The sequence below is a fragment of the Bos mutus genome, chromosome 15 (genome assembly GCF_027580195.1).
Source record: "Bos mutus isolate GX-2022 chromosome 15, NWIPB_WYAK_1.1, whole genome shotgun sequence".
Classification (NCBI taxonomy): Eukaryota; Metazoa; Chordata; class Mammalia; order Artiodactyla; family Bovidae; genus Bos; species Bos mutus.
In genome coordinates, this window is record NC_091631.1 from 73414892 (window position 1) to 73441664 (window position 26773).

Below are 26773 nucleotides of genomic sequence, written 5' to 3' on the forward strand. Positions count from 1 at the left end.
CTCCAATACTTTGGTCACCTCATGCGAAGAGTTGACTCATTGGAAAAGACTCTGATGCTGGGAGGGATTGGGGGCAGGAGGAGAAGGGGACGACAGAGGATGAGATGGCTGGATGGCATCACTGACTCGATGGATGTGAGTCTCAGTGAACTCCGGGAGTTGGTGATGGACAGGGAGGCCTGGCGTCTTGCGATTCATGGGGTCGCAAAGAGTCAGACACAACTGAGCAACTGATCTGATCTGATGTACATGTTTACTTCTTAATTAGAAATATAGGTGAGAAAATAAGCAACATCACTACTTTCTTTTTTTGTACCAGTCTTGTCTTTCCTTTATATCTTCATGTCTGAAATTTAGTCACTCAGTCGTGTTTGCTCTGCATCGCCATGGACTGCAGCACACCAGGCTTCTCTGTTCTTCACTATCTCTGGGAGTTTGCTCAAACTCATGTCCATTGAGTTAGTGATGCCATCCAACCATCTCATCTTCTGTCGTCCACTTCTTTTGCCTTCAGTCTTTCCCAGTATCTGGGTCTTTTCCCATGAGTTGGCTCTTCGCATCAGGTGACCAAAGTATTGGAGCTTCAGCTTCAGCATCAGTCCTTCCAATGAATATTCAGGGTTGATTTCCTTTAGGATTGACTGTTTTGATCTCTTTGCAGTCCAAGAGACGCTCAAGAGTCTTCTCCAGCACCACAGTTCGAAAGTATCAGTTCCTTGGCTCTCAGACCTCTTTATGATCTAGTTCTTACATTTATACATGACTACTGGAAAAACCATAGTTTTCACTAGACAGACTTTTGTGGGCAAAGTGATGTCTCTGCTTTTTAATATGCTGTCTAGGTTGGTCATAGCTTTTCTACCAAGGAGCAAGTGTTTTTTAATTTAATTTCATGGCTGCAGTCACCATCTGCAGTGATTTTGGAGCCCAAGAAAAGAAAGTTAAGATTAGTTAGAGGTTTATTTTTTGTTTTTAAATTGAAGTATAGTTGATTTACAATGTTGTGCCAAGCTTTGCTGTGTAGAGGTTTGTTTTTGATTGTTTATAGTATACAAGAACAGAACTGGTGGCAAGTTTGCTAAATTTAATTTTTGAAGTCTACTGTTTTTAGTGAAATACTAAATATTATACTTAATGACATATGAAAAATACTTGAGAAATATGATTTATATAAGATAAATAGCTAATGATTTAAACAGGATCTCTGATGTCAGATTGCCTGGGTTCAAATCTTTATCTTGGGAGAGTTTACTCTGCTGTCTACCTGGGGCAAGTGACCTGTCTGAGCGTCACTGTCTCATCAGTACGGTGGGGTTAAGTACAGGGTGTGCAGTGTAGTAATGGAGCTGGTGCCGTCGCTACAGGGGGTGCTGTGCATTGTACACGTTATAACAAATTTAGGACAAAATGTGGAAACAACTCTGATACGTAACACTGGGATAAATGAATTCTAGTATATCTGTGTAGTAAGATCTGTGAAGCCATTAAAAAGAATGAGAGAGGCTTACATGTTGTGTTAAGAAAAGATGCCCATAATGTATATTAAGTGAATAAAAACAAGTGTGGCTCAGGTACAACATGACGTCAATAGTTATACATGTGTATTACAAAACATGCACAGGAAAAAAATCCAGAATATATCACAAAACAAAAGTTTGGTTTTTCTCCTGGAGAATAGAGTACAATAAACTTTAGCTTTTCCATTTTACTGTTCTACAAATTTTAAACACATTTTAAGATATCAAATGAGCTATAAAAATGAAAACATTTAAGGAGCAAAAAGCACTGGATTAATATCAGATCATTCACATACTCTGTTTATAATAGAATATGTGACTCTACTCACACTCTCTGATCTGCTTCAATCCATCTGTGAGAATTTAGCAATCAATAATTTCCAGCTCTTCTTCTTAACCAGGTAAGAGCCATTTTCCACAATTAAAGTTAGTAACAAATCCTTGGGCTTCCCTGGTGGCTCATTAGTAGAGAATCCACCTGCAGGCTCAATTCCTGGACTGGGAAGATCCCCTAGAGAAGACAATGGCAACCCACTCCAGTATTCTCACCTGGGAAATGCCATGGACCGAGGAGCCTGGTGGGCTACAATCTGTGGGGTCACAGAAGAGTTGGACAACTGAGCAACTAAAGAGCAACAGTTCTGAAGTTTCTGACTTCCTGGTGGGGAAGCAGAGACCAAAGTGACACTGAAGGCTGCTGAGAGAAGTGGTTTTATTTATACATGTTTACCAAGTCTGCTTCCCATTCACGTCTTAGTAAACACAGGATACCTGCAGCAGAGTCCCAGCTCTGGACACGGCATCATATGCAGAACTTCACACTCAGGGTTGGAGGAGGGTCTTCCCTTGTGGCATCCAGTAGGAGTCTAGAACACTCCAGTTGCACATGCCTGCATTCCCTAACGTGATTTTGACCCCATCAAAGAAGATCTTTGGTAATAGTATAATAGCAAATCGGTCTGTTCTTGATACAAATGAAAACGGCCTAGAATTAGGGCCTTGGGTCCCATGGGCCCGTGTGAGTGGTCTGTTACCACAGTTCTTCCAGCACTACTCACAAGGCTGTCTTGGACTGCCAATATAGTCAGTCCCCTGCACACGAATGAGTTCTGTTCCAAGAGCTTGGTCAACAGAGTTAGCCTGGGTACCCAACTAATACAATTAAGCTATATAGTACTGTACTGTAATAAGTTAATAATATTTTTTCAAAAATAATACATTAAAAAGTACACAAAAAAAGCTTTAATCTTACAGTATAGTGCCTTGAAAAGTACAGTAGTAGAGTATGATGGCTGGCGTAAACTGGCATAAAGTGAACAGGCAGGTTCCTGACTGGAGCAGGGAGCAGAGGTGGAGGATGGGCTAGTGAAGGATCTCAGCGATGGGAGGCAGAGGGCAAGCTGGTCTCCCTCATGCCGGCCCTGGGAGCACAGGCTCCTTTCTGCATTCAGTTCTGTCCACCTTCTTGAAAGAATGATCCGGTGACGCTGGGTAGTAAGTACATGCTGTATTGCCGCACTCTGTGCAGTGAAATGCACGAAAGCACAACCACTTGTAGGGGATGCACGCGTGTGACAGTGTGCACCAGACACATGAGCGAACGGAAACAGGGTTGGGCGTGCACGTTTCATCTTTGCAAGTTCACAACGTGGAGGTTCGTGTGTAGGGGACTTACTGCCTAGAGAAAAGGGACTTGTTCCATTTTTGCACAGGAGACACACTTAGTCTCTAATCTTGGATGTGGAAGATGAATAAAAAGTTGTGGGAGTGAGAGGGAGGTTCAAGAAGGAGGGGACATGTGTGTACTTACGGTTGACTCACGTTCTTGTGTGACACGTTCTTGTGTGACAGAAACCAACACAACATTGTGAAGCAGTTATCCTCCCCTGAAGAATAAGTTTTCGTAAAGTTTAAAAATGATAAAATTTGAAAGAAAAGAAGTGTTATCAGGAAGTTGGCTCAGGAATCAGGCTGCTGGGTTTGAGCAGCATCTGTGATGTGCGGCTGAGCCACGTGGCCTCAGTTTCCCATTAGAATGGAGATTGTCCTGCCGCGTGCATCCTCAGTCATCGTCTGCGCCAGATGAGTCCGTGAACGTGTGTACTTGGCAGAGTGCCTGGCACACAGCGAGCAGTCAGTTCCTGCTGGTCCGTTTCCCTTTGCCTCTCCTGATCTTCGTGGGGGTGGGAAATGGAGGAGACAAGGAGAAAATGTGCCTGGGTTGGGTCACTTACACTGGGTCTCTCATTTTATTACCGTTCCCTCTCAAAAGCAACTCGCTTCCCTCATAAGGATAGCATCATCTCGGTGGTGGTTTAGTTACTAAGTCGTATCTCTCTGTGACTGCATGGACTGCAGCCTGCCAGGCTCCTCTGTCCATGGAATTCTCCAGGCAAGAGTACTAGAATGGGTAGCCTTTCCCTTCTCTAGGGGATCTTCCCCACCCAGGGATCAAACCTGGGTCTCCCGCATTGCAGGTGGATTCTTTACCAGCTGAGCCACAAGGGAAGCCCAAGAATACTGGAGTGAGTAGCCTATCCCTTCTCCAGCAGATCTTCCTGACCCAGGAATTGAACCAGGGTCTCCTGCATTGCAGGTGGATTCTTAACCAACTGAGCTGCCAGGGAAGCCCAAAAGTGAGAGTGAAAGTCGCTCAGTCACTTCTGACTCTTTGCAACCCCATGGACTATACAGTCCATGGAATTCTCCAGGCCAGAATACTGGAATAGGTAGCTGTTCCGTCTCCAGGGGATCTTCCCGACCCAGGAATCAAACCCGGGTCTCCTGCATGGCAGGCAGATTCTTTCCTGAATGAGCTAGGTGGGAAGCCTAGAATGATCCCTAAACTTTCTGTGTTCTTAGCCCTATCTCCCAGGTGTTGCTTCCTCACGCTGTAGTTTTGGAATTTGTACCTCTTTTCTTTTTCTTCCTGAGAAACATGCCTCCCAGCAGTCCTGGTCCTTACTCTCTCCCTGCCACCCCTCCCGCCCCGCCACCCCCACCCCCACCCCCCACATACACACATCTCTGACAGACTGAAACTTCCAGCCCCGTCCCCACCTTGTAGCAACTTCTGGGCTGCTTAAGAATCAGCTCTTTTCAACCACGTTTTCTCTATTATAGTGTTCTTGGTGTGTGTCAGTCACATAAATAATGGAAATCAATGGCAGTTGGCAGGCTTAGCTAAACTGTGCTCTATATTAAGCAGAATGTTTATGATACCGTAGTGCTGTGAGAACTCTTGCACAGATTCCTTATTAAGAGCTCTGGGGTCTCTAGGAAGATACTGTCATGAAACAGGCTGGATGCGGGGACAGTCCCTGAGCTGCAGCACTCCATGTCTTGTATTAACACTAGTAGTAATGGCTTGGGTCATGACTTCCAGAGAGTTTTTCCAAAATCTGAAGTTTGTTTACATCTGTGTCTCTGGGGATGTAGATTTTATTATTGGATAATTTCTTCTTGGTGGAGAAGAATCAAGTATTGGGGTTTACCTTTCTTCTCTGAACACATGCTTAATTCTACTTTAATGAGTTGTTTTATGTGTTTTCTTTTTAAATTAGCACCTCTCCCACTTTTTTTTAGGTGCACCAAATAAAACCAACCGTGATTTTTTTTTTTTTTTTCCCATTGTTTATAGGTCCTCTTCCTGACGGATGGGAACAAGCCATGACTCAGGATGGAGAAATATACTATATAAACCACAAGAACAAGACCACCTCTTGGCTAGACCCCAGGCTTGACCCTCGTTTTGGTAAAGGTTCATCTCAAAATCTTTTTAAATATTTTTGATAACTGTTTTTTGGTATATGAATTTTGGAAGGTACATTTAAATTAAGTTGGGTTGTTTTATAGTTTTAAAAAATGACTGCCTAGCCAACTTATCTATTACTATTTTTATGCCTTTCACTTTAAACTTGAATTTGGATCTAAATCAACTTTCTAGCTTTGATTCTTCGGATGGGATTGGAGGAATGTTGTGGTGGTTTACTAACCAGACTGACTGTTTCTTTCTCATTTTTGAGAAGCACAGAGATCTTGTTTAAAATGATCTTTTTAGCTATAGAAATAATCAGGCTGTTGCTTCATCTAAAACCTGAAATAGCAGCTTTTGTCGGTGAGTGACTGGTGTCTGCTTATGCTTAACTTGAGAGAGCAGTGACTCCCATCCTGTGTCTTGGTGTTAAAATGTTCTCTGTCCCCAGCTGGGGCGGGGACCCCTGTCACCTAGAGATAGGCCAGTGGCAGCGCCTTTTCCCTTCTCTTCCTTTCTGCCCTCACTCCCCCACCCCACACCCATATTTTAAGGTGTTTTTTTCTTTTTCTTTGCTTTTCATTTAGGAAACAAAAAGTAAAGCCATATTTCTCCCTCAAATCAAATGACAAAAATCACCATTTGCACAAAGAAATACTCCCCTCCCAAATGTGCATATCTTGATAATAGTATACAAGCTCTTTGGGGCCTTTTTATCCATATTTTTTCACTGTTTTCCTTTTCTTCAGTTGGGTTTCTGAGATATTTTTCCAAAGCCATGGAAAAATGAATCTAAAAAGGAGCAGATCATTGTGGTTTTAAAACTTTCGTCTTGGACTGGATGTAGCTAAATGAAAACAATGTGCAGATCACTGAGTAGGTCAGACTGCGGGAGCTCGGAACCTTTGAAGCTTTGCAGGGGTTGACCTAACAACAACTGCGGGGCCCTTCCGGGAAGGAGGAATTAACTCCTTGAGTGCCATCAGAACACAGTCTGGGGTAAAAGGGAAGAAAGAAAACTCTACCCAGGGCTGGGCAAAATAACTGCCCTGTTAGGAACGTTCCGAACAGTTCTGTGTCTGTATGTATACCTTTTAAAAACCCCGACATTTGGGTTTGCCGCCCCAAGCTCACCAATTGGTCAGCGTTATGAACTGACCCCTATTCAGGTAAAGTCAGAGTGGGATCAGGGCAGAGACTGTTGCTTTGACAAATACCCGGTTTGGCTTAAATGCAAGCCTTTTGAGCTTCAAGACCTATTTGGGTGTTAAAAAAGTAATGTGGCATGTTAATAATTTGCAACTTCAGATTCTGTTTAATACTTGAATAAGGCCTTGTGGTTGAAACAGGAACCCAAGTAAGGTAGAAAATTTAATAAATGTTGCCGTTTGTATGGACTAGAACGATAACAGCCATGTTTCCTCAGATCATCTTTAATGAAATGAATTCAGCTTGTCCGCATTTGGTAATTTTAAAAAATGGTACTGTGGGATTTTTCTTTCCCTCTACATGAGGTTCTGAAAAATGATGATTAACTCTTAGCTAGCTATAGAAATCAGCAGTTGGAACAAAGGTTTTTGTTTTAAGTATTTTCAGTTAATAAAAAGTGAAGTAAAGCAAGTTGGCTGTGAGCTTAAGTAGATCCATTAATTACACACACAGCTTGGTCTTTTGTTTTAAATGGGAGAAAGTACCAAAAAAATAATAATCTCCCTCCCACCTCAACACATATGTACACACAGCGTACAATTAAGTATGCCAAGAAAAGGTTTCGTAAAATACTCTTCCTGCTTTTAGTTTCCCCTTCTGGGCCCACTGTTGTATGTGTATTCCAGACAGGCTTGACAGCTTGCCAAAGCTTTTTATTTTGTGGCCCGACTTCTAATCTGTTCCAGACCTTTTCAGTCAGAGAGCTCAAGTGTAACTGAAGGGGAGCAGGAAAGGGGAAGAAAAAAAGTGTGGGTTTCTCTGATCCAGAGTGACAGCAAATAGAGACAAGCTGTTAGCAGCTGAATTTGAAGGAGTTTTCCTTGAAATCTAAAGTTCTATGCTAGATTGCATTTTATCTGCCCCCAAAATATAAACTATCCCCTTTCTGACCCTTTGAACCACGCAAACACCAACAGATGATAGGTTGTTTCCTTCATGGTTGTGAAATGTGCTTTCCTATATTCCCCAAATCTATATTAAAGTATTTACCATTTTTTACCTTAAGTTGACCTATGTCTTTTGACATTTTAGAGTGGAAAATACACTTGACCTCTGTATAAGCTTGACTTTATCACTTAATCACCTTCAAACACCAGCCTCTTTTATATTTCTGTTCTTTATCAGATGCTTTGGAATAATTATATTTAGAATAATTTTTTTAATCAGTTCTTCACATCCCCCATGAAGTTAATAAGTTATCCATATAATATAAGTTTAGGAAATTCGTAATTTGTTATGTATTGGTTCCTTTTTATCCTATTTTCTTGTTCTTTAAGATTTAAAAACTATATCTTAAAAAAAAAATTATTGAAGTTTTTATTTTATGTTGATTTACAGTATTAGTTTTAGGTGTATCACTTAGTGATTCAACATTTTTATAGATTATACTCCATTTAAAGTTATTACAAAATAATGACTGTTTCCCTGTACTGTATTTTTCCCTGTTGGTTATTTTTTATACATAGTAGTTTGTATCTCTTAATCTCATACCCTTTTCTTGCCCTTCTATGAAAACTGTATATTTTTGACATTTATATTATTTTTCAGCATTGATTGATAATTTGTAACAAATCATGAGGTGACATCCAGTGGCAGTAAGAACTAGCTGATATTTACTGGCTGTGAAAAAAGGAGGGCTTTTATCTATTTTTAAGGAATCGTACTAGGACTGTTTTTACACTTATTAAAGTAAGTTAATGCTTGAATATTACACAGGTCATTAAATTATTTCATATTTATACTTTTCCCCTTACAGATTTTATACTTGCAAACATAAAAAGGCTCATTTTCTTGTGCATCGTAAGATTATTTATTTTATATAATATAGCCATATGAATATTTTCCAGAGAAAGCCCTAATGAAAGCAAACCCAAAAAATTCCCATTCTTCAGAATGAAAAATCTACCCCAGAATACGAATGGTCAGTGAACTGATGTCCCTGTTTATGTGAAAGAACATATTAAATAGTGTTAGAATCTGTGTTTCTGGAAATAAGTGCTGATGGGACCACAGAGATTAAAAACACATTTGGTGTAAATAAAGTACTGGAACTAGAGATGTGGATTAAAAGGTGTATCTTTTGAGTCTTAAAGGAGGTAATAAATAACCTAGGTTGGCAAAAACACAATATCCTTTGAAAACACAATATCCTTTGTAATCGCTAACAGCAAATCTGTGTGTAGACATTCTATGCATGGAAATGTAACAGGTAATTAAAACCTAGATGTTAATTTTCGTCCATGGTTTCAAGGTATTCCAAAACTTGCTTTTCAGTCACAAACCAAAAGTTGTTCAGCACACCTTTCTGATCAAAGTTAAATATTTTGCATCAGTAGTTAAAGGTGTGTTAAATTTTTTAAGTGTTCAGACATGCATTAACCTTTTCCCTTTAAGAGCAAATATTTCCGATAGCTGTTAAAAGTAATATTTTCCTTTTAATGAAGATGCACCTAATGACCAACTAAATATCATACCCTCTGTTGTAGAGGAAGGGAAAGCGCTGAAGGCTGTAGGAACTAACTCTGTAACCCCATTAATGGAGTCTTGGATAGCTAGAATACCATCATCAGCTCATTTGAACTTTTACTGAAGCAAGTCTCTTGATATCCATGCATTAAAAACAAGTTTTTCCTTTGTTTTTTGTTTTGTTTTCCTTACCCTCTTTTAAATATTGCCTCCCGGTCCTAAAATGTCAGTTTGGGCTGTGAACTATATTATTAACTACTTAGGGTGGGGAGGAAAAGCTGTTTCATTGTGTTTCAGGTAAATAGAGCTGTTGCTAACTGCAGCGTCTTGAAAGAGATAAATCTCACCAAGTTTGGCACATAAAAGCAACCTGTGACTCTTCTCTTCACTTTTCCTCAGGGGAGGAGGGAGGGGGTACCCTGGGCACTGAGGAGTGTTTAGCGCCCTGACTCCTGCCCGCTGAGCCACCCAGTCCTGTGACTGCAAACCCACCAACATCCATTTTAAAAAAATACTGGGAGAGGGAGGGAATACTGCCCTAAGTCTGAGTTTCTCTGAGATCTAGGAAAATCATGACTTACTGAGTTACATAGTTAAGTGACAGAACTGGAATCTGGACTTGATCTTTTGACACCTAGAATTTTAAAGAAATCTAGATTACAAGCAGTTAATCTTTCAGAAACACACCTAAGTCACCAATGCTAATACATGGGAATTTCAGAGGGAGGAAGATGACAATGGTTAATGCATTTACTTATGTACTGTGACTTACATATTGTGACTCATCTTGAGGAAATTACCAAGGTAGTGAGTTTCCAGCTACAGAAGTAAAACCATCCAGTTGAATTATCAGGCCTCGCCTCTGCCACATCCTTAAGAGATTACCTTCCAACCTCACCTTTGACCTTTCCCTTGACTAGGAGCTTACCATATTACAAGTCAGTCCATTTTATTTAAGGAAAGTTCTAATGACCAGAAAGTATGTGTTCCTTTATTACTAAGAAATTTACTTCCCTTCAAATTTGTGAATACAGTCCTAATATGAGAACATTCTCCTTTAACTGTGGTTTCTCTAGTTTTTTCTGAGTTCTTTACTAGTTTAATTCCCTTCTTCTGGATGCCTTTCATTTAACTAGTGCCTCTTTAAAGGTAACACTCAGTGTAGTTTTTAAATGCACATTATCTAGTGAGAAAAATAATTACAACACATCTCTGACCTGGCATTTTATATGACCTTGAAAAATCCTTTAAAAGAAATTAGCTAGCATCCTCTTTTCTCCATAGTAGTTGCATAATACATTCAATATGAATTTGAATAAAACTGTGATGCAGAAAAATTCAATATGAGTTAAATTGTGATGTAGAAAAATGTACCTCCTCAGTTAGAAATCAGGAGACCCAAGTTATTCTGGTATCACAATATAACCAGTTCATTCAGAAAGATACCTGACTTCTCAGCTTATTTGGACTCATATACTGGATGCTTTTAAGAATATTTCCAGTCCTTAATTATTGTCATCTCCGACTCTTTGCAACCCCATGAATTGGGGCCCTCCAAGCTCCTCTGTCCTCAGGATTCTCTAGGCAGGAATACTGGAGTGGGTTGCAGTTCCCTTCTCCAGGGGCTCTTCCGGACCCAGGGACTGAACCCGGGTCTCCTGCCTTACAGGCAGATTCCTTACCGTCTGCGCCCCCGAGGGAAGCCCCTTCTTAATTATTGTGATTTAATAGAATATGCTAGAGTATGAAGTCTTCAGTGGCTGCTCTGGATCCCTGCTTAAGGTTACTTCTTCGTAGCTTTCTGGATTTGAGTGCCCTGAGGTTTCAAAGATACTTTTGAACTATTTATTGCACCATTTAAGTTTAGCTTTTGGCCCTCCGGTCACAGCTGGAAATTACTTGTGAAGAGGAGACTAGGAAATCTTTCAACTTAATCTAAAGATAAGCCTTATCACATGGTGAGTATGCCCAGGCAAGCATCTGACAGGGAATGGCCAGTGCTGGATGGAAAAGTTGAGTTTTGTCTACACTGTCAAACTCTGACACATCTGGGAATTTGAACATGTGTGTGTTAGTAGGGTTCAGCTTTACTGCCTTAAAGATGGATACAGTTTTGGTGTGCTTGGTTTCTAAACTTTAGAACCTCCCTAAAGTTGCTGTAATAGAAAGCCTGACGTAAGCTGATTGGAAGTATAACTCCAGGCCATGTGCTCAGTGAAGCCCAATTTAAAACACACTGTTAGCGATTGTTACAAATTGTTGCCCTCACTATTTTTTTTTTTTTTAAGTAAAAAAAAATTAACACTGAAATGAACGTTTGGATGTGTAAGGTTGTGGAATATCAAAGTTAGTTCAAAGTTGAGGTTTGCCGTTTTAGTCTTTTTTTTTCTTTATGTTATATTCAGGAGGATAGTGTCAAAATAGCCTATTTTTCATATATGCACTCTCTTCTATTCGCTGAGGATGAGTAGACATACACTGTTGTTCGGTCGCCCAGTCGTATCCAACTCTCTGCAGCCCCATGGACTGCAGCACGCCAGGCCTCCCTGTCCGCACCATCTCCCGAAGCGCCCGAGTGCCCAAGTTCTTGTCCATTGCATCGGTGTTGCCATTCAGCCATCTCATCCTCTGACGCCCTCTCCTCCTCACATACATTAATGAGGTGAAATTAATGCATATTTTCTATTTGATCATGGTTCAGTGACACAAATAATTACATAGTGAAGAAGTATTTTCTTTGTATAACAAGTGATAATTTAAATTAATGGCTTGTGTTACTAAAACTCCTCCCATCAGACCTAAGAAAATTTATTTTTAAAAGAAACCTGTGTTTCAAGTTACATTTGCGTCAGTTCAGTTCTGATGTACAACTTCAGTTCTGAGTGACACAACCAGTCACTCAGTCGTGTCCGACTCTTTGCAACCCCATGAATTGCGACATGCCAGGCCTCCCTGTCCATCAGCAACTCCCGGAGTTCACCCAGACTCTTGTCTGTCGAGTCGGTGATGCCACCCAGCCATCTCATCCTCTTTCGTCCCCTTCTTCTCCTGTCCCCAATCCCTCCCAGCATCAGGGTCTTTTCCAATGAGGTGGCCAAAGTACTGGAGTTTCAGCTTTAGCATCATCCTTCCAAAGATCAGCCAGGACTGATCTCCTTTAGGATGGACTGGTTGGATCTCCTTGCAGTCCAAGGGACTCTCAAGAGTCTTCTCCAACACCACAGTTCAGAAGCATCAATTCTTTGGCTCTCAGCTTTCTTCACAGTCCAACTCTCAAATCCATACATGACCACAGGAAAAACCATAGCCTTGACTAGACAGACCTTTGTTGGCAAAGTAATGTCTCTACTTTTCAATATGCCATCTAGGTTGGTTTAGCTTTCCTTCCAAGGAGTAAGCATCTTTTAATTTCACGGCTGCAGTCACCATCTGCAGTGATTTCGGAGCTCAAAAAAATAAAGTCTGACACTGTTTCCACTGTTTCCCCATCTATTTCCCATGAAGTGATGGGACCAGATGCCATGATCTTCGTTTTCTGAATGTTGAGCCTTAAGCCAACTTTTTCACTCTCCTCTTTCACTTTCATCAAGAGGCTTTTGAGTTCCTCTTCACTTTCTGCCATAAGGGTGGCGTCCTCTGCACATCTGAGGTTACTGATATTTCTCCCGGCAGTCTTGATTCCAGCATCACCTCTGCATTAGTAGCAAGTGTCTTATAAAACGCACTGAAGAGGAGATCCATTACTGGTGTCACTTTTTGTGCCCACCCAGAGACTCAGATAAACAGAAAAAGAGATTATAGACTTCCGGAGGGAAAAGCCAGATGGATTTCTGCTGAAACCAGTTGGAGTGACTTAGAAGGGGAGTGGTTCGTATTCTTTGTTTTATGCTCATGTTGTTCTGCTACCCTGGTTGCTGAGGTCACTTCAGAATTCATTCTGGACTCGCTTCAATTTGGAGATTCTCTTGTGCATTACTAATAGCATCCTACTAACCAGGGATAAAAACTTTTCGTACTTACTTACTCATTCAGCAGATGAGTGCCAGTTACGTACCAGGCACTGTGCTAACAGCTGGGGGGTGGAGGTTGCAGGCTACTGAGTAAATAAACCGTCACAAAACCTGTTAAATACAATGAAGGGCTTTCTCCTAAGGTGCTCCAAGAGGGAATGCGGTGAGGTAGTCAGGAACACTTTTCAAAGAGGAACATTAAAGGATGAGAAGCCAGTCAAGCGCTACCCTATATAAAAGGACCAGTTTTTGCGCTTGGCAGTCAAAACTCAGATTCATCTCTTTTAAATTATAAATTCCCCTAGTGAAAGAGTAATAAATTACATGTAATTAGAAATAAAGCTATTGTTAATGGGACTATTTACTCGTTAATCTAACATGAATTCTTGATGCCAGGTAGATTTTAAAACATTATTCCCTGTCTCTATATAGACCAGTCATTTCATTATTTGTACTTTAAACACTGTTTTCATAGTAGAGGGAAAAGATATAGTTATGTCCTGGAGACAGAGCTGAAGGCTAGTTAAGATTACTTTCTCCCTTCTCCTCCTCACCTCATTTAGCAACTCCTGTGTCCTGTCCCAAACTGCTTAATGAGGTGATGAGGAGAAAATGTTCTGTTGAATGTTTTTTAAGCTCTATTCACAATTGTATTGTTTGAAAAATACCATTATAATGAATTTTCACGCCAGACTTTTGATAGATGGTTGACGATATCAAATTGACCTAAGTTAGGTAGTTCAGTCACTCAGTCGTGTCTGACTCTTTTTGACCCCATGAATCGTAGCACCTCCCTGTCCATCACCAACTCCCGGAGTTCATCCAAACTCATGTGCATCGAGTCGGTGATGCCATCCAGCCATCTCATCCTCTGTCGTCCCCTTCTCCTCCTGTCCCAGTCCCTCCCAGCATCAGGGTCTTTTCCAATGAGTCAACTCTTCGCAAGGTGGCCAAAGTATTGGAGTTTCAGCCTCAGCATCAGTCCTTCCAGTGAACACCCAGGACTGATCACCTTTAGGATGGACGGTTGGATCTCCTTGCAGTCCAAGGGACTCTCAAGAGTCTTCTCCAGCACCACAGTTCAAAAGCATCAATTCTTCAGCGCTCAGCCTTCTTCACAGTCCAACTTTCACATCCATACATGACCACAGGAAAAACCATAGCCTTGACTAGACGGACCTTTGTTGGCAAAGTAATGTCTTTGCTTTTTAATATGCTATCTAGGTTGGTCACAACTTTCCTTCCAAGGAGTAAGAGTCTTTTAAATTTCATGGCTGCAGTCACCATCTGTAGTGATTTTGGAGCCCCGAAAAAATAAAGTCTGACACTGTTTCCCATCTATTTGCCATAGTTTTCTGAATGTTGAGCTTTAAGCCAACTTTTTCACTCTCCTCTTTCTTTCACTTTCATCAAGAGGCTTTTTAGTTCCTCTTCACTTTCCGCCATAAGGGTAGTGTCATCTGCATATCTGAGGTTATTGATATTTCTCCCGGCAATCTTGATTACAGCTTGTGCTTCTTCCAGCCCAGCGTTTTTCATGATGTATGCTGCATATAAGTTAAATAAGCCAGGTGACAGTATACACTCTTGACATACTCCTTTTCCTATTTGGAACCAGTCTGTTGTTCCATGTCCAGTTTTAACTGTTGCTTCCTGACCTGCATACAGGTTTCTCAAGAGGCAGGTCAGGTGGTCTGGCATTCCCATCTCTCAGAATTTTCCACAGTTTATTGTGATCCAAATAAAGATGTTACTGATATTTTTGAACAGTTTATAAAGATTTAAATACTTTAACCCAGTTTGGGGGCCCTGGAGGTTGATAATTGGGAAGGGAGAAAAGTACAGAGTGTTCCTATGATAAGAGCTAGCGTGGACTATTAGAGGAGGTTAGCTGTTACCACATCATACAGACCAAAGCCCCAGTGAGATACCATTTTATTCTCAGTAAGATGGCTGAAGTGAAAGACAGGCATCAGTAAGTGCTGACGAGCACATGGAGCAGTTGGCACCCTCCTCCATTGTCCGTGTGATTGAAAACGGAGGCAGCCACTCGAGAAAACCGTTTTGTTGCACTTTCTCAGAAAGCTGCACCCACCGTGCGACCCAGCAATTCCATGCCCTAGATATGTATGCCCGAAAGTGCAAACCGTATGTCCGTACAAAAACCTGCAGACTTGAATGTCTGTAGCCACATGATTCTTGAAAACCAAAAGGTGGAAATAACAGATATTCCATCAACTGATGAACAAACTAACAAAATGTAGATCTGTACAATGGAAAGTTATTCGGTGATAAAAAGGAGTAAAATGCTGATACATGCTATAACATGGATGACTCTAGAAAACATACAAAGTGAACCAAGCCAGTCACAAAATTGATTCCACATATATGACCTGTTCAGAATAGGCAGTTCCAAAGAGACAGAAAGTAGTTTAATGATTACCAGCAACTGGGGAAGGGGCAACAGAAAGTGTACTCAACAAAGGAATAAATGGCTTCTTTGGGGGATGATGAAAATGTTCTGAAAGTAGACAATGGTGATGGTTACACACAGCCCTGTGACTTTATTAAAACTACTGATAAAGGGTGAATATCTCAGAATAACTTTTCATTTAGGTATAGCTTAACAGTGTTGGGACACATCTTTTGCATATTGATAATGAAAAGGTATTCAGTCATTAAATTAGGACCCTAGCCTTATTTAAAATACATAATTATTGTGCCAGTTAGTAACAACTTTTTGTAGACAGTGCAGTTCCCTCAGTCATATTGAAATACTGAGCTAGCAGTGGGTGTTTTGTGTTTTGTTTTTACCCTTTTAAGCCTGACAGGTGGCCTGTTAGATTGTTTTCCGAAAACTTTCATTTCTTTTAATAAGCCTACTATTTTACAGAAGTCTTAAGTATCTTATCGATATAGGAAAAACCTAAAATTTCTTTCTAAATGTTATGAACAAACTAATACAGCCCTTCTAACATGTAATTGTGTAATGTCTGAAACTTGATAAAATATTAAACAAAGTAAAGAAGTCCTTTCTTGTGTTGTGGGAGGTTTGATGTGAGTTAATGTTTTAAAAGTTCAAAAAAATGTTTCTGAGTTTAAATTTACACTTAATGGCATTACTGGGATGCCATTTTGTGGCATTTCTAAATGCTTAGAAATAGACTTGATTATCAAAGTCTACAGTTGATTACCAGATCTGAAATACTTTGTAATATTACAAGATTGAAGATGCCAGTTACACAAACCTAAAATTTGTCTGCAGTTTGAAAACTCGTATGTTCAGAAGGACATTTGGAAAGAACCCATGGTGACGACCTCCTTTGTTTTTGAGAAGGTGGTCTTTTTTTTCCTTCTTCTTCTTCAGTAATTGCTGATTGTATAATTTACTACCATAAAGCTGTCAGGACTGATTTGCTTCTGACTGATTTGTTCAAGTTATGAAATAGTAACTTGAAAGTTACTATTAAGCGGCAGACTCTGAATTTTTAAATATAGCATATTTTTTAAAAACTTCTATCCTGTTTTAGAGATTTATTTTCTCTTTACCTTTAAAACTGGAAACATTTGGATTTTGGGGGTTGATCACTTAGGGGAAGACGTCGGTAATGCAGTTCTTTCTTTTTTTGGACTGCCCTGCTCCCTTCCCCCATGAAACAAAGCCTGTTTTGTTTCCTGCCTGCTTGTGAGGTCTCTGGTGCACCCCATGTGGGTGCGCTGCTCTGTGCTTTGTTGAAATGCTTGAGATGGTCAGAAGGTAAAGAACGGGATGCTTCTGAAGAGAAGAAATCCCAGCTTCAGTGGATAAACAAGGTTGTTTGAATTGGTCATTTAAGTGAACTCTTAGTACAGAAACTTGCAGACTGCTTATATCCACAGGTAACAAACAGCATTTAAGTAAACAACCAAAAAAAGACTGACCATTATTAGCCAGAGAAACTATCTATTGCATATTTTGTGCAGATTTCTTTTTAATTTTGTGGAGTTTTTACTCCGTCTTTTGATACCCTATTTTTCCCTTTCTGTGGTTTTTAGCAGTCAGCTTAGGTTTGAAAACGACCTTACCAACCAGTTCAGCGTGCCATCAGCGGTGGTCGCTGCCATTACTGGTTACTGCTAATGGCATCTAATTCTGAGAAACTGGTGAGGAGCAGAGGATAGTTATGTTTATTTTCATACAATATTGTTATTGTCCAGCCAGTTTTCACAAGAATATATATTTACATTAACCTGTTATATGCAATATTAAAAAAATGCAATGTGGAAAATTCAAAGCTTTTTTTTTTTAATGTTTCTTAATAACCCTAGAATCTGTTTTGAAATCAGTCATATTTTATCATTTCAACGCTTTTCAGCTTACTTATGGGTTATTTTCTAGCATTTTTTTTTAAAATTTATTTAACTGCTTGGAATGGAAAATGTTTTTCCCAGTAGTTTTTTGCTCTAGACCTCAGAATTAGAGGTTCACCATATGTGACAGATACTCAGATCAGTCCCCAGTTCATATTTAACTCATATTTTCAAAACTGGTATAGCACAATGTGTGAAAACATCTCTTTGAGAAAATATGTTGAGTGCCCTTTGGGAATGCCAGAAATATTTTCACCAAAAGAGAAGGATCCCTAAGGAGGCTGAGCTAAGGCTCAAACTCCACCACCTATTTTTTTCCTGTTTAGATCTTGTAGGAAAAGATAAATATACATATCTTTGTGAATCATAAAATGCTTAGAAACAGTGACAAGCATGATGGAGTGGAGGGATGGGAGAGAGAAGGTATGGGAATTCAAGCCAAGGTGGTTATATGTCAGTTCAGTTGCTCAGTCGTGTCTGACTCTTTGTGACCCCCTGGACTGCAGCACACCAGGATTCCCTGTCTATCACCATCTCCTGGAATTTGCTCAGACTCATGTCCATCAAGTCGGTGATGCCATCTAATCATCTGTCATCTCTGTCATCCCCTTTTCCTCCTACCTTCAGTCTTTCCCAGCATCTGAGTCTTATTGGAAAAGTCAGTTCTTCGCATCAGGTGGCCAGAGTATTGGAGCATCAGCATCAGTCCTTCCAATGAATATTCAGGACTGATTTCATTTAGGGTGGACTGGTTGGATCTCTCTGGTGTCCAAGGGACTCTCAAGAGTCTCCTCCAACACCACAGTTCAAAAGCATCAGTTCTTAAGCACTCAGCTTTCTTTATGGTCCAACTCTCACATCCATACATGACTACTAGAAAAACCATAGCTTTGACCGGACGGACGTTTGTCAGCAAAGTAATGTCTCTGCTTTTTCTTCTAAGGACCAAGCGTCTTTTAATTTCATGGCTGCAGTCACCATCTGCAGTGATTTTGGAGCCCAAAAAAATAAGTCTGTCACTGTTTCCGTTGTTTCTCCATCTATTTGACATGAAGTCATGGGACTGGATGCCATGATCTTAGTCTTTTGAATGTTGAGTTTTAAGCCAGCTGTTTCATTCTCCTCTTTCACTTTCATCAAGAGGTTCTTTAGTTCCTCTTCACTTTCTGCCAGAAGGGTGGTGTCGTCTGCATATCTGAGGTTATTGATATTTCTCCTGGCAATCTTGATTCCAGCTTGTGCTTCATCCAGCCCAGCGTTTCTCATGATGCACTCTGCATATAAGTTAAATAAGCAGGGTGACAGTATATAGCCTTGACGTACTCCTTTCCCTATTTGGAACCAGTCTGTTGTTCCCTGTCCGGTTCTAACTTGCTTCTTGACCTGCTTACAGATTTCTCAGGAGGCAGGTCAGGTGGTCTGGTATTCCCATCTCTTGAAGAATTTTCCGCTTTGTTGTGATCCACACAGTCAAAGGCTTTGGCATAGTCAAGAAATAGATGTTTCTCTGGAACTCTCTTGCCTTTTGTATGATCCAGTGGATGTCTGCAATTTGATTTCTGGTTCCTCTGTATTTTCTAAATCTAGCTTGAACTTCTGGAAGTTCACAGTTCATGTACTGTTGAAGCCTTGCTTGGAGAATTTTGAGCATTACTTTGCTATGTGTGAGATGAGTGCAATTGTGTGGTAGTTTGAACATTCTTTGGCATTGCCTTTCTTAGGGATTGGAATGAAAACTGACCTTTTCCAGTCCTGTGGCCCCTTCTGATTATCTAAAAAGCTAGTAATCTTCAAGTTTTAGAAAGAACTGTTTGGAGAGGGGAGGAGGCTAACATTTTTGGAGCACATATTGTCTTCCAGGAATATAACGGAAGCTTTCCATTTTACTTATAAGCCCCACAATGGCATCCACCTGGCTCAGTGGTAGAGAATCCTCCTGCCAATGTAGGAGACACACTCAGTTCCTGTCAGGAAGATCCCTAGAGGAGGAAATGGCAAGCTATTCCAGTGTTCTTGCTTGGCAAATTTCATTGATGGAGGATCCTGGTGGGCTACAGTGCATGGGGTTGCAAAGCGTTGGACACAACTGAGTGACTGAGCACACACACCCACAATGATCCATCCCCAAGGTATAGTTGAGAAAACTGAGAATTAGATGAAGTACTGAACTGATGTGCCTAACTCTAATCATGGTTTGTTTGACTCTAAAGGCCATGTTTTTTATATCATACTATGAAACAACAGAATAGGAAAGACTATAGATCTCTTCAAGAAAATTAGAGATACTAAGGGAACATTTCATCCAATGATGGGCTCGATAAAGGACAGAAATGGTATGGACCTAACGGAAGCAGAAGATATTAAGAAGAGGTGGCAAAAATACACAGAAGAACTGTACAAAAAAGATCTTCACGACCCAGAAAGTCACAGTGGTGTGATCACTCACCTAGAGCCAGACATCCTGGAATGTAAAGTCAAGTGGGCCTTAGAAAGCATCACTACGAACAAAGCTAGTGGAGGTGATGGAATTCCAGTGGAGCTATTTCAAATCCTGAAAGATGATGCTGTGAAAGTGCTGCACTCAGTATGCCAGCAAATTTGGAAAACTCAGCAGTGGCCACAGGACTGGAAAAGGTCAGTTTTCATTCCAGTCCCAAAGAAAGGCAATGCCAAAGAATGCTCAAACTACCGCACAATTGCACTCATCTCACACGCTAGTAAAGTAATGCTCAAAATTCTCCAAGCCAGCCTTCAGCAATAAGTGATCGTGAATTTCCAGATGTTCAAGCTGGTTTTAGAAAAGGCAGAGGAACCAAAGATCAAATTGCCAACATCCGCTGAATCATGGAAAAAGCAAGAGAGTTCCAGAAAAACATCTGTTTCTGCTTTCTTGACTATGCCAAAGCCTTTGACTATGTGGATCACAATAAACTGTGGAAAATTCTGAAATAGATGGGAATACCAGACCACCTGACCTGCCTCTTGAGAAAACTATATGCAGGTCAGGAAGCAACAGTTAGAAGTGGACATGGAACAACAGACTGGTTCCAAATAGGAAAAGGAGTACGTCAAGGCTGTGTATGGTCACCCTGCTTATTTAACTTATATGCAGAGTACATCATGAGAAATGCTGGGCTGGAAGAAGCATAAGCTGGTATCAAGATTGCTGGGAGAAATACCAATAACCTCAGATATGCAGATGACACCACCCTTATGGCAGAAAGTGAAGAGGAACTAAAAAGCCTCTTGATAAAAATGAAAGAGGAGAGTGAAAAAGTTGGCTTAAAGCTCAGCATTGAGAAAACGAAGATCATGGCATCCGGTCCCATCACTTCATGGGAAATAGATGGGGAAACAGTAGAAACAGTGTCAGACTTTATTTTTGGGGCTCCAAAATCACTGCAGATGGTGACTGCAGCCATGAAATTAAAAGATGCTTATTCCTTGGAAGGAAAGTTATGACAAACCTAGATAGCATATTCAAAAGCAGAGACATTACTTTGCCAACAAAGGTCCGTCTAGTCAAGGTTATGGTTTTTCCTGTGGTCATGTATGGATGTGAGAGTTGGACTGTGAAGAAAGTGTAGTGCCGAAGAATTGATGCTTTTGAACTGTGGTGTTGGAGAAGACTCTTGAGAGTCCCTTGGACTACAAGGAGATCTAAGCAGTCCATTCTAAAGGAGATCAGTCCTAGGTATTCATTGGAAGGACTGATGCTAAAGCTGAAACTCCAATACTTTGGCCACCTTATGCGAAGAGTTGACTCATTGGAAAAGACTCTGATGCTGGGAGGGATTAGGGGCTATAGGAGAAGGGGACGACAGAGGATGAGATGGCTGGATATCATCACCAACTCCATGGTAAATGAGTTTGAGTGAAGTCCGGAAGTTGGTGATGGACAGGGAGGCCTGCTGGGCTGTGATTCATGGGGTCGCAAAGAGTCAGACACGACTGTGTGACTGAACTGAACTGAACTGATGATACCTGTCAGTTGTGAATCTAATGATGTTGGTGACAGGTAGATATAAGCAATTGTATTAATGAGGTTGCTGTGCTGTGCTTCGTTACCCAGTTGTGTCTGTTTGTGACCCCATAGACTGTAGCCCAACGGGTTCCTCTTTCCTGGGGATTCTCCAGGCAAGAATACCGGGGTGGGTTGCCATGCCCTCCTCCAGGGACTCTTCCCTACCCAGGGATCGAACCCAGGTCTCCTGCATTGCAAGCGGGTTCTTTACCATCTGAGCCACCAATGGAGCAAATGTTAGCTCTTAAGTGTTTGGCTTTTTTCTGTCCGTTCCCCTGTAAAATACTGTCAGCCATAATTATTAAGGTACCAGCCATTTATTCTTTGTAAAGACGTTTCTTAAATGTGGCTTTTTTGCCATGAGAAAGATTAATAAGACTTTGAAGAATATGAAACAGCGAGTCATGTTTTTTGGACATCTCTTCTCTGCTCTTTCAGAACATTAAAAAGAAATAACCAAAAAGACTTAATTCATAAATTTACAAGAAAAAAGTCTCTGTCGGTCAGAAAATAAAACCACAGACGAAACAGGGAGCACAGACAGGGCTGGGGCCAGTCGTCTTGTCGGGATGTCAGGAACTCAGAGTGTTGAGAGCATAGAGAGATGCGTGAAGCAGGCCCGATGGGGAAAGGCACGCTGCCGCTGACCGGCCCTGGCCCAAGGCAGAAGCAGGGCTGCCCCCGTACCTGCCACAGATCTCACAAAGCAGTGTACAGACCAGGTTATTTTAACCACAAAGCAATAAAATTAGATCCCAATAATCAAAAGTTGGCTTCAAAAAAAAATATGGCTTGCCCCACCAGCTATTAAAATATACAGATTATAATTAAAACTGTGGTCCCTAATAGGAAATTAGTTGAATGAAATACTGGTCAGTTATTTTTAAAAGAAAATGGTAGAAAAACTCTAATACTACTTTGGCGTAGTCTCAAGGATATTATTATCAAAAAGGCAGAGTGAAGTGAAGTATTAAGAGTGTGCTAGCAGCACCCTGCTCTGTCTGTGTCTGCTCAGGGCGGTGGTGCGTGGTCAGTAAAGCAAATGTGTAAAATTCAAAAGCGCAGTGTCACAAGTGAACCAGTATTTGAGTTGGTGGCTGAGTCACATAAAGAAGAATTATTTCAGGTAACACTTCAGCTGATTTGGCTGGATATACTTAATGAAATATCTTAAGGACAAAAAAAATGACAAAGAATTCAAACCTTTAATTATCATTTTGTTCATCATAACTTTAATATTCAGTCATAATGTTATTTTGAAATAATTGTGTATGTATAAAAGGATAATACGTATTAATGTTACTAGAACCAAGTTTTTCAGCATTAGGCAGAAAATAGTTATAAAATCTAAGAATCTTAGCAAAACTCCCAAATGATACCTATTGAGGTTATTTACAGATGAAAGGCTATATTATTTGCTTGAAAGTAACTGAGGGAAAAGTCAGAACAGATGTAAAACAAAATTGGTTGTGTGTTGATCATTGGGAAGTTGGGTGATGGCTACATGAGGATTCATAATATGTTTTTTTCTTCTCTGTGGCAGTTATTTTTCAAAATTTTAAATATATGCTTAAGAGTATAAAACTGTACTCCTAAATAACTCATGAGTTAAATGGAAATCAAAATAGAAATTGCAGATATTTGCAATCGAACAATCATGAATTACATGTACAACTTCAAATGTGTGACATGCCAGAAAAGGAGTCCATAAAGGTAAATTTATTGACTTAAATGTTCTAAGAAAAGATTTAAGCTAAGTGAGTTCAACTGAAGAAGTTAGAAAAAGAGTTCCCTGGCAGTCCAGTGGTTACGACCCTGTGCTTCCAAAGCAGGAGGCATGGGTTCAGTCTCTGGTCAGGGCATTGAACTAAGATCCCACATGCCATCTGGCATGGCTGAATTTTTTAAAACGTTAGAAGAAATATAGGAAAAATAGAGGGGGAAAGTAAGAACAAAAAAGTTATCACCTTATATTAATATCTCAGTAGTTTGAATTGAACTAAGGCATGCTCAGAGAGGATTAGTCTGCAGTTTTCCTTTTTTCTAATATCCTTGGTTTCAAATCAATGTTACACTGCTACCTAGAAGAGTTGGTAGTCTATGGGGAAATTGGCAGGATTTCTATATTGCCATATCTTTTATAAAGTTAAATTTCTGCCTCAGTGCATAATGAAAGGACTTAGAATCATTTCAGTGTTTTTTTCCAGCACAGATTTTATGCCAAGCTGCTGGACTAGGCACTGAGAATATATGCGTGGTTGGGATTCTGTCCGCACTCCCGAGGCACTTGTCTGAGAGAAGAGGTGTGTGTGCTCAGTCGCTTCAGTCGTGTCCAGCTGCTTGCGACCCTGTGGACTGTAGTCCGCCAGGCTTCCGTCCATGGGATTCTGCAGACGAGAATACTGGAGTGGGTTGCCGTTCCCTCCTCCAGGGGATCTTCCTGACCCAGGGACTGAACCCACGTCTCTTATGTCTCCTGCATTGGCAGGAGGGTTCTTTACCACTAGTTCCACCTGGGAAGAGAAGATATAATTTGTAAATAAACAATTACAGTCAGGTGAGAAATGTCAGACAAAGTCCCAGGGCAGTGCCCTCAAAGAAGATGGCCTCCAAGAGCTGTGCCTATGATCCAACAGAGGACATGTGAAGATCATCACAAGGAGTTTTCTTTGTGGCCAGAGTCTAGTAAGTCATGAGCACCATCAGTGAATCATTTCGAATTTTGGTAGCAAGGTTGATGAGAGAGAGCCATCTATGATTTTTCTTCGTTTTAATGTCTTCGTAAGGTATTAGGGATATGCTGGTCACAAAAGCGTTGTGAAGTTTCCTTCTTTGCTGTTCTCTGCAAAAGGTTGTAGAAGATTAGTGTCATTTCTTCAAGTGTCAGTATGTATTAAACAGTGACCTGAAATTTCACCTTAAAAAGTTGAATAGATGTCTGAAAAGGTAATGTATCGTTCTTATTGCCATTTTCCGTAATAAAACTTCCATCTGCTTACTGAGGCTAACACAGTCCATAGTTTGGTCAATGTTGTATCAGTGACAGAAATTCACTAGTGTAAGAATCCAATCTAATTGTCAAATGGTGTATTACAGGTTCAACTCAAAACATAACTGACTGCCTTGGCTGTGTGGGGGATACAGTGGTGTTGAATGAGACCAATCTGTGCCATCCAGATGTAGGCTTTATTTGGAGCACGCGTCAAATCTACTTGATTTGTTAGTTAGCATTATATTTAAAGATTAATAATCTTGAACTTTACTGCTTAGATTGCTTTCTCTTAGTTACTTTAAGGGATTTATTTTTAATTGACTATATATTTTATAATAAGCAGTGAATTCACATTATTCAGACTTGAAAAGTTACAAAAAATGTCTCTCTTGAACATCAGTTCTTTAGTCACCCAGTTCCCCAGCTACAGAGCCAACAGGTGTTAATTGCTCCTTAGCTGTCCTTCGATTCAGATTCTCTGGATATGCATGTAATATATCAATACAGTCCTCCTCTCCCTTTTCCTGTTCTCTACTGTGCCTTTAACTTGGTGTGCCTTAGACTGCTCCGTGGCATTGCCTGTTAGAGCTGCTGCTTGTTTCTTTCATCTTACGGCCGCTTTACCGCTTTACATACTACACTAATAACAAGGATGTCTGTAATAATAATAAACTGATGTACCCTTTGTACTGTTGGTGGGTTTTTAGGTTATTTCTGGTCTTACTACAGAAGAGGCTATGTTGAATATCCCCATCGTGCTTGTGAATAACAAAATATCCTTTTTCTTTGCTAGTTTTTTAGAACAGATCTTCTGTTTCCTTTCAGCCATGAACCAGAGAATCAGTCAAAGTGCTCCAGTGAAACAGCCCCCGCTGGCCCCCCAGAGCCCACAGGGAGGAGTCCTGGGCGGTGGCAGTTCCAACCAGCAGCAACAGATGCGGCTGCAGCAGTTGCAGATGGAGAAAGAAAGACTGCGACTGAAGCAGCAAGAACTGCTTCGGCAGGTGAGGCCCCAGGTTAGAGACCAGCCTTCCACTCTTGGGGCTTTGTTTTCCTACGTGAAGCTGGGTGTGTTTCATTTTGGCATCTGTTGGTTACAGAGGAATGTTGTTTCTGTACTAGAGTGACACAGAAACCTTCTGTCCAGCTCTGTCCTCGTCTTAGTTTCTTTGCTGGCCTCTGAGCGCGTGGGCTGTCACTTGTAAACCCGTGTCACACAGAGGCCTTTGGGCCATGTTCACTGCAGTCAAGCAGAAGGCAAAGGAAGCAAGGGTGCTTTTCCTCAAATATACAGGCATACCTCGGAGAAATTGCCCGTCAGTTCCAGACCACCACAGTAAAGCGAGTGTTACAGTAAAGTGAATCACATGAGTTTTTTGGTTTGCTGGTGCATACAGAAGTTAATCTTTATACCAGTCTATAGTCTATTAAGTGTATAATAGCATTATGTCTTTTAACAGTGTATATTTTTTAAAAGTACTTAATTTTTAAATACTTAACTGCTGAAAAAAATGCTAGCCATCATCTGAGCTTTCAGTGAGTCATCTTTTTGTAATAGTAACATCACAGATCACTATTATAAATAAAACAATAATGAAAAAGGCCAAAATATTGTGAGAATTACCAAAATGTGACACCGAGGCAGAAGTGAGCAATTGCTTTTAGAAAAATGGCTCTGATAGGTTTGCTAGTCACAGGGTTGCCACAAACCTTCGATGTGTTTTTAAAAAAATGCAGTGTCTGTGAAGTGCAATAAAACGAGGTATGTCTGTACAGGGAATTGCAGACTATTTAATATCTGAAGATTTCACTAAGGGAGAAACTCTGGAACATCACTTGGGGAGAAATATTTTTTACTTAAAACAAATTATTTGTCTAGGAGAATATACCAGTATGATACCTCTCAAATGACAGCTATGTTTCACTATTGCTGAATCTAAGATGTGTTTTATTTAAAATGTAACACAGGCTATCCCAAGTTTAGAAGATCCCCAAGTACCTTAAAATTACCTGCTTGTGGTTGTTTTTTCACGTTGGGAAGGGCAGGTTCTAACATTAGAGAGCTGGAAACCTTTAGGGCCATTTCTGTCGGTTTTCGTTCAGAAATACTGGTTTTTCTGTGCCTTAAGAATACAATCCCTCATCTCCAATTTCAGAGTGATTAATCTAAAGTTTAGATGTTGGGGGTATGATCTTAGTATATTTTAAAATTTGTATATAAATATTTTGGGTAATAAAAACACAATGTGATTTTGAAAGTGTACAAAAGGTGTAAGTGAAAATAAAATCTCCTTTTCCATTTCTCTAGTTCTCTTTTCTGGATGTAAATAGCTAACAATTTCTTATACTTCGCCTCACCCCCGCCCCAGACATTCTCTTTATTTACAAACATGAAATACACGTGTCTATACTATGGCCCCTGCCCTAAATCATAGCATACTAAGGATAGGC

General features: G+C 40.4%; 1 protein-coding gene across 8 annotated transcripts in view; it reads left to right on the forward strand.

Annotated features, from left to right (window-relative positions):
* Positions 1–26773, forward strand: part of YAP1 (Yes1 associated transcriptional regulator) — a 135201-nt gene that overhangs the window by 84086 nt on the left and 24342 nt on the right. For 2 of the 8 annotated variants that reach the window (XM_070384322.1, XM_070384327.1), the window contains exons 4-5: positions 5158–5277; positions 25148–25338. In XM_070384322.1, the coding sequence (XP_070240423.1) occupies positions 5158–5277; positions 25148–25338 (311 nt within the window). The remainder of the gene's footprint in view (positions 1–5157; positions 5278–25147; positions 25339–26773) is intronic. The other 6 variants (XM_070384325.1, XM_070384329.1, XM_070384324.1 and 3 more) reach the window with 3 other exon arrangements.